This window comes from Arachis ipaensis, chromosome B01 (genome assembly GCF_000816755.2).
Source record: "Arachis ipaensis cultivar K30076 chromosome B01, Araip1.1, whole genome shotgun sequence".
NCBI lineage: Eukaryota > Viridiplantae > Streptophyta > Magnoliopsida > Fabales > Fabaceae > Arachis > Arachis ipaensis.
Genome location: NC_029785.2, coordinates 3985457 through 3992960, shown reverse-complemented (window position 1 = coordinate 3992960; position 7504 = coordinate 3985457). Strand labels below are relative to the sequence as shown.

The following is a 7504-nucleotide window of genomic DNA, read 5'->3' as shown; positions in this document are numbered from 1 at the left end:
AAGCGTATTCCTAAAGCCTGAGAATTTCAACGCTTTGATCCTCTTTGTCACGAAAAACAAGATGCCAAGTTCAGTTTAGGCCATTGGTCTGTATCATCATCACTCACACCATCTTTCTCTCAAAAATTGCATCACCAAAATCCCAACAAACTTCTCTTTCCCCTTTTCTGCTACAACTACAACCTTTCTTTAATCTGTACTATCTTGTAACAATTCAATTCAAACCCCTCTCTCTCTCTCTCTCTGGTGAGTTTTAGAATGAAGCAAGTGAAGCAGAATGAACATCATCATCATTGTCTCCCTCAAAGTTTTTCACACCCCATGTTAATGTCTCTTCAAAGTTGAGAACTTTATCCAAAAGGGGTTCAAGAAAACCAAAAAAGGAGTCATAAAACAAAAATGCGTGGATTGAAGCTAAGTGAACGATTCAAGAGCACTCAAGTACATGCTCTTAGTTCTTCATCAGAAAAAGCCAATGGTGGTGGTGGTAGCACTAGCACTAGCACCTGCAACAACAACAAAGCTTCCAACAAAGCTTCATCAATGGCTTCCACCAAATCCAACAACAACAATAACAGTAAACACAGAACAAAGTTACCATATTCTTGGTCAAAGCTGAAATCCATCACCACCACCACCGCCACCAACAACAACAACAACACACCTTCAGCTATTTCAAACCTTGTTGCATCTCTTCAGCTTCCTTCAACTGAAACCATTGAGCCAACCATAGAACCTTTTCTTAAGCCAATTAACCTCATAGATTCCTTAGCAGAACTCTATAACAGAATGGAGTGTTCTTCTTCTTGTTCACCATCACAGCCACAGAAAGAAGCAATGTTGTTGTTGTATGTGGAACAGTACTCGCTTTTGCGTGGAATTGGAGACCAGAAGATACTGAGAAGGTGTCTGAGAATGGCGCGAGAGAACGCAGAAGATGTGATCTCAAAGGTTGTAACTTCGGCATGGTTGAGATTTGAGAGAAGAGATGATGAGCTTGTTGGTTTGTCTCCAATGGAGTGTGGTGGTTATGTTCTTGAATGTCCTAAGAAGAATCTAGAACATGGGTTAAGTAATAGGCTTTTTTCAGTCAATGATAAGTGCCAGTGTCATAAAGATTCATCAAAACAAGATAATTTCACTGAGATTGAGAATGTGAATGCCAATGTTTGTTTGGAAACTGAGAAAAGTGATGTTTTATTTTGTGTTGGGAATGAGGGAATTGGGTGTGTTAGGTGCAAAATTGCGGCACTTTCAGAACCATTTGGAGCAATGCTCTATGGTGGATTTTCGGAGGCAAAGATGAAGAAGATTGAGTTCTCAGGGAATGGGATTTGCTCTGAGGGAATGAGGGCATTGGAATTTTACAGCAGGACAAAAAGGTTGGAACTTTTTTCTCCCATGATTGTTTTGGAGCTTCTTTCTTTTGCTAATAGGTTTTGTTGTGAGGATTTGAAGTGTGATTGTGATGCTTATTTGGCTTCAATTGTTTGGACTATTGATGAAGCTTTGATTCTTATTGAGTATGGAATTGAAGAGAGGGCTAAACTTCTTGTAGGTTCATGCTTGCAAGTTTTGCTTAGGGAGCTTCCTAATTCTCTACATAATTCAAAGGTTGTTAAGGTTTTTTGTAGCTACGAGGCGAAGGCGAGGTTGGCCATGGTGGGGTATGATTCTTTCTTGTTGTACTATTTCCTAAGCCAGGTTGCCATGGAGGAAAGCATGATTTCCAAAACAACAGTGATGTTGCTGGAGAGAATGAGGGAGTGTGCTAGCGAGAGATGGCAGAAGGCACTTGCTTTCCATCAATTGGGGTGTGTTTTGCTTGAAAGGAAAGAGTATAAGGATGCACAACGTTGTTTCGAGGCTGCGGTTGAGGCAGGGCATGTTTATTCTATGGCTGGTGTGGCCAGGACCAAGTACAAGCTAGGCCAACCGTATTCGGCCTACAAGTTAATTAGTTCTCTCATATTCAGCCATAAGCGAGCCGGGTGGATGTATCAGGAGCGTTCTCTCTACAATATGGGAAAGGAAAAGAGTCTAGATTTGGATGTAGCAACTGAATTAGACCCTTCGCTTTCGTTTCCATATAAGTATAGAGCCTTGGCAAAGGTTGAGGAGAGGCAGACAAAGGAAGGAATCATGGAGCTAGATAAGTTCATTGGATTCAAGCTCTCCCCGGATTGCCTAGAATTGAGGGCTTGGTTGTACATTTCTCTGGGGGATCATGATAGCGCCATTCGAGATATTCGAGCATTGTTAACTATAGAACCGAATTACATAACTTCACATGGGAAGATCAATGCAGAATACTTGCTCCAACTTTTGAGCCGCAGAGTTCAGCAGAAGAGTCAAGGTGATTGCTGGATGCAATTGTATGATCAATGGTCTTCTGTTGATGATGTTGGTTCTTTGGCGATTATCCATCAGATGCTAGAGAATGATCCCGGGAAGAGCTTGCTAGAGTTTCGTCAGTCTCTACTCCTCTTGAGGTAAGCTTCTCCAGAACCAACCTTCAGTTATGACTTTTTCTTTAACTTAGAATGCCTATTATGTTTATTGCACTTTGTATTGGAATCATAGGACTTGAGTTTTACTGTAATGATGTTTTGGTATGTTAGGAATGCATATTGAATTCCTTGGAATATCACAATTTTGTGTTTGATTGATACTGGTTTTTCCAAAACTAGCACAATGTTGCTATTTTTTGTCTTCAAATTAAGCTTAGTATTTACAATGTGTATAGAATAGAAGTCCTCAAATCTACATAATTCACAGGTTAAACTGTCAAAAGGCCGCAATGCGCAGTTTGCGGTTGGCAAGAAATCACTCTAGCTCAATGCAAGAAAGGCTAATATATGAAGGATGGATACTATATGACACCGGCTATCGCGAAGAAGCTCTTGCAAGGGCTGACAGATCCATTGAAATTCAGAGATCATTTGAAGCGTTTTTTCTGAAAGCATATGTGTTGGCAGATTCTAATTTGGATCCTGAATCTGCTTCCTATGTTATCCAACTTCTTCAAGAAGCACTTAAATGTCCTTCAGACGGTCTTCGCAAAGGACAAGTTAGTAGTTTCTGTTAGTGTTCTTGATATTGGTTTCTGTGTTCTGTTCTTGTTTCATTGTTTTATGCAATATTTCGCAGGCATTGAACAACCTAGGGAGTATTTATGTGGATTCCGGTAAGCTAGAACTTGCAAGAGAATGTTACAGTAATGCCCTTGCAATTAGGCACACAAGAGCTCATCAAGGTCTAGCACGCGTTTATCAGCAGAAGAATCAACGAAAAGCTGCTTACGACGAAATGACCAAGCTAATCGAGAAGGCGGAGAGCAATGCTTCAGCATATGAGAAACGGTCAGAATATTGTGACCGCGAGATGGCAAAGGCTGATCTTGATGTTGCAACTCAGATGGATCCTTTAAGGACATATCCATATAGATACAGAGCAGCAGGTACTTAAGTTTATCATTCACTCTAATATCATTAGTCAGAATTATTAAATTTGATGGTGGTTTTTGTATTCCACAATCAATGTTATGATTCCTAAGCTCTCCTAGACTAGTAGAAATCTTTTGTAAAGTTCAGATGTGGTTTTAACCTGCAGTTAGAAAAGTTACTCGTTCCGTTTCATTTTATCTATTGCGATTACTTTTTGGTACATCCCGGAATCTAATATCCAAATATATTGATCCAAGGATGTACCAAAAAGTGATGGTGACAGATAACACATAATTGAGGATATACTTCTTATGATTACTCTAGACTCTAGAGACACACATCACTTGTAAAATCGACTATTTTACTTAGTCTCATTTATATGACCTCAATGATTAGTGATGATGGATGAGCAAAGAGAAAATGAAGCTGTGGAAGAACTTAGCAAAGTCATAAATTTCAAGCCTGACCTGCAAGTGCTTCATCTTCGAGCTGCATTTTACGAGTCGATGGGAGACCTATCCTCTGCTCTTCAGGATTGTCAAGCAGCTCTTTGCTTAGACCCGAACCATGCAGACACACTGGAGTTGTATCGAAGGACACAAAAGCTGAAATCTTGATACTAAACTCCGTCCGAATCGAAGTGATAAAATGTGGAGTTCCCAAGTGACTGAATGTTTTCCCTCAGAAGTCTGAAAAATCCTGCATGAACCATCTAAAATGGGAGGACATGGATTATGGAATCACAATGCAAGAAACAAAAATTGTTTGCATAGTGAAATTGGAGGATGATTCAGGTGTAAATTAGGATGATTTTTTGAGTGGTTACTCCATTGATTTTGATATGTGATATGTGCACAGAATTTGTCTCATACTATTTGCACATCCTCTTGTACAGTTACAGAGTTATAAAGAGATCCACACCTGTTGTTTCCTCTCTATAATTTATTATTCTGTCCTGAATTGTTTTGCCAAAAATGGAAAAGACAGAACAAATAATTAATAACTTGTCCTAAGATTTCATGTCTGGGAAAAGTAAGATACATGCACATGTCTATGTTAGAAAGAACACTACAACCCAAGTGAGTGTGGCAAAAAAGGTCATAATGATTGACCATCTTAGGTTGTGTTTGTTGCTGTTTTTCTTGGTGCAAAGGATTGTTATTGTTTTTGTCTTTATTTTAACAACCTGCATAGAATTATACCATTAGGTGGAACCAACTACAGGAATCAAATAATGTTATAATGCCTTGTTATAGATCATATTTGTGCTGAGTCTATTCATACTTAGTTATCTTTTGATAATTTAATTAAAAAATAAATAAATAAATAAAAGTAGAAAATTTAAGGAAGTATTTTCCATTCCTCAAATATTTACATACACCATTCTCTCCATGAGACAGATTCTCTCTTCTACACAAGTACACCCTACTTCTGTTAGCTTCACAAGAAACATGTAAAACAGAGTAAACACAGAAAGAAATAAAAATAAAATAAAAAGAAAGGAAGGAAGAATCATAAAATGGCATGAAACTGATTGCTCAGATTATCATCAAACTGTGGGGGCTAATTTCATGGATTAATGTCTGAATTCGCATCCATAATTTCTAATTCTGCCCACCATAGTGGTGATGATTTTGGAGTTGCTCCATCAGGCTCCATAGCAGTTATTTCCTTCAGCTTAGCAACAACCTCTCTCATATTTGGTCTTTTCTCTGCATTTGGATGCACACAACTCTTAATAACTTGAGACCATTTCTCAACTTCACTTTCTTTCAAATTGTTCAGCCTTGTATCCACCATATCTTTCAAGGGCTGCCTCCTTATATACTCTGCCGTCCAATCCACACGAAAGCCGTTTTCCACGGCGTAAGGAATCCTACCGGTTATCAATTCAAACAGTATCATGCCGAAGCTATAGACATTGTCCTTTATATGTGTCCAAGTTGTTTCAGAGAGCTGAATGGCTTCAGAATCTTTTATGTTGTTCCAGAAACTAAGGTCTGATAACTTGGCAGCATAGTCTTCAGTAAGGTATATAGAGGAAGAGATCAGGTCTCCATGGGCGACGGCCGGCGTCAGTTGATGCAAATGTTCTAGGCAATAGGCTATTCCCATAGCTATCCTCACTCTCATTCCCCAGTCTAGTTGTTCTGCTTCTAGGACTACAAAGGCATACATAAAGCATTCAAACAACATTAACATGTCAAGGACATAATCGACAATTCGACATTAACAAGCTGAAGTTGAGACTAGCTCTCCCAAAATGTTGGGGTGGAAACAGGTCAGGCCAAACCAGCCAGGTTCTATGGCCTATGCCATAAATTCGGGCCTGAGCTTGACATATTACTCGCTAAAGGCTTAATTCTCGGCTTGACCTAATCTGAAGCCTGTTTTCAAAACCTTCAAATATAACTAACAACTCCCTCCCTCCTAAGATGCAATTCAAATCCCTCCTTTCTTCTTGATCAAGAAATTATTGACTTTACATCATGAAACTTGCATACCTATTACTTGAAGGTATAAAGTGAAGGCCCTAGACTTGTTTTTCATTTATGTTTCTTCTATCTCAAGAACTTGCATCTAAGCTATTTCAATAACTTCTTAATTCTCCCATATATGTTTAAGTAAAATGAGAAAAGACTAATCAACTATAATTAGCATCTTATGGTTATTAACTTAATCATGTAATTAAAAATTTCAATAAGAAAACACATCTCTCACCATGCAGATGCTCAAATAGTGTTCCATTCGGAGCATACTCGAAAACCATAACCCTTGTGAATGGCTTTCTCTCTTCACAGTATCCAATCAGGTTCAAAAAATTCTTGTGGTTCACCCTTGACAATGTCTCTATCTAGAAACATCAAAATCAAAACAAAGTTGAGAAACAAAAACCACAGCATATATAAACTGCAGCGCATTCGCCACATTTTCTTTCATGCACAATGCACATACCTTCTTCCGGTATTGCGCTTCCATACTTTTCAACCAGTTTTTAGATGAAGTAACTGAAGAATATGCCACTGCTATCTCAACTCCACTGGAGAGTGTCCCCTTATAAACAGTTCCATCTGGTATAGAACCAATAATGTTGCTGAAATATTCACAAGCTACTTCAAGTTCTGCTCTTTTCAGACTTGGAACACCTGAAATTGCAATCGATTCATGAGTATGCTGCTTTAGTATAACAAATGAAATTGGAAAAATAATCAACATAAGACTCAAATTTTTAACCAAAATAAAATGAATGTCAATCTCAGTGTTAATAGAAATTATTTTAAACACGACAAAACGTTCTTACATGGTTTATTAATATAAAATTTTTACTTATCTAGGTATGAAAATATATAATGGAAAGATTAATTAACCGAATCAGTTCTTGAGGTTTTAATATCGTAGAACACTTTAGTCCTTCAAATTTTAAAATACACAAAACAATCTCTAACATTTACCTCCATTAGACAATACAGTCCCTTTCCAATTTAATCTGTTTAATTGCAATGACTATTTTAAAATTTTAAAAATTTGTTAGGGACTGTTTTGAAATATTTTAAACTCTTCGAGGACTGTTTTGTACTTCACTCTTCAAATCAAATTAGAAAAAGACGGTATTGTCTTAACGAAAATAAACGTTGAGAAGTGTTTTTTGTATTTTAAAATCTTAGAAACTAAAATGTCCCATTTTAAAAACCTTAAGAATGACTTGGATAATTACTCTAATTAGAAGTATCTATAAAGTATCCCACACGATACAACAACTAATGATTATAGAATTTCTGGCGTGCATTTTGAAGTTGAATTCTGTAGCTTACATGAAAAAGAAATAACTGTCAGTTAGCAAAAGTTAGTTAGTTAGTTAGTTAGTTAGTTACCTGTTACAAATGCTTTTTGAAGCTGGCCACTCAACCCTGTGGCCCAAGGTTTCACAGTCACAACTTTATTACTTCTGAAGCAAGCAAAAACAATTGCTGACACCAAAACCAAGAATGAGAATCCACCAACTGTTGACCAAACTATCACAAAATGTTGCCTTGAATAACTCTTTGATTCCCCTTTGT

General features: G+C 37.6%; 2 protein-coding genes across 2 annotated transcripts in view; one reads left to right on the top strand and one right to left on the bottom strand.

Moving 5' to 3' along the window:
* Window positions 1-4495, top strand: LOC107648041 (ethylene-overproduction protein 1). Its single transcript, XM_016352092.2, has 4 exons — window positions 1-2492; window positions 2779-3070; window positions 3151-3460; window positions 3843-4495. The coding sequence occupies exons 1-4, from the start codon at window positions 400-402 to the stop codon at window positions 4061-4063; spliced, it is 2916 nt and encodes a 971-aa protein (XP_016207578.1). The 5' UTR covers window positions 1-399; the 3' UTR covers window positions 4064-4495.
* LOC107644602 (inactive receptor-like serine/threonine-protein kinase At2g40270) overlaps window positions 4774-7504 on the bottom strand; it is a 4857-nt gene continuing 2126 nt past the window's right edge. The window contains exons 3-6 of the mRNA XM_016348492.2: window positions 7319-7503; window positions 6402-6592; window positions 6168-6300; window positions 4774-5608 (exon numbers count right to left, since the gene is read on the bottom strand). Coding sequence (XP_016203978.1) covers window positions 5016-5608; window positions 6168-6300; window positions 6402-6592; window positions 7319-7503 — 1102 coding nt within the window. The 3' untranslated portion in view covers window positions 4774-5015. The remainder of the gene's footprint in view (window positions 5609-6167; window positions 6301-6401; window positions 6593-7318; window position 7504) is intronic.

Bases quoted from the DNA above. Each gene is read 5' to 3' on its own strand.
- LOC107648041 (XM_016352092.2), top strand. From the start codon at position 400: ATGCGTGGATTGAAGCTAAGTGAACGATTCAAGAGCACTCAAGTACAT. The intron at 2,493-2,778 runs GTAAGCTTCTCC...CATAATTCACAG, and splicing joins CAGTCTCTACTCCTCTTGAG to GTTAAACTGTCAAAAGGCCG. The intron at 3,071-3,150 runs GTTAGTAGTTTC...AATATTTCGCAG, and splicing joins ACGGTCTTCGCAAAGGACAA to GCATTGAACAACCTAGGGAG.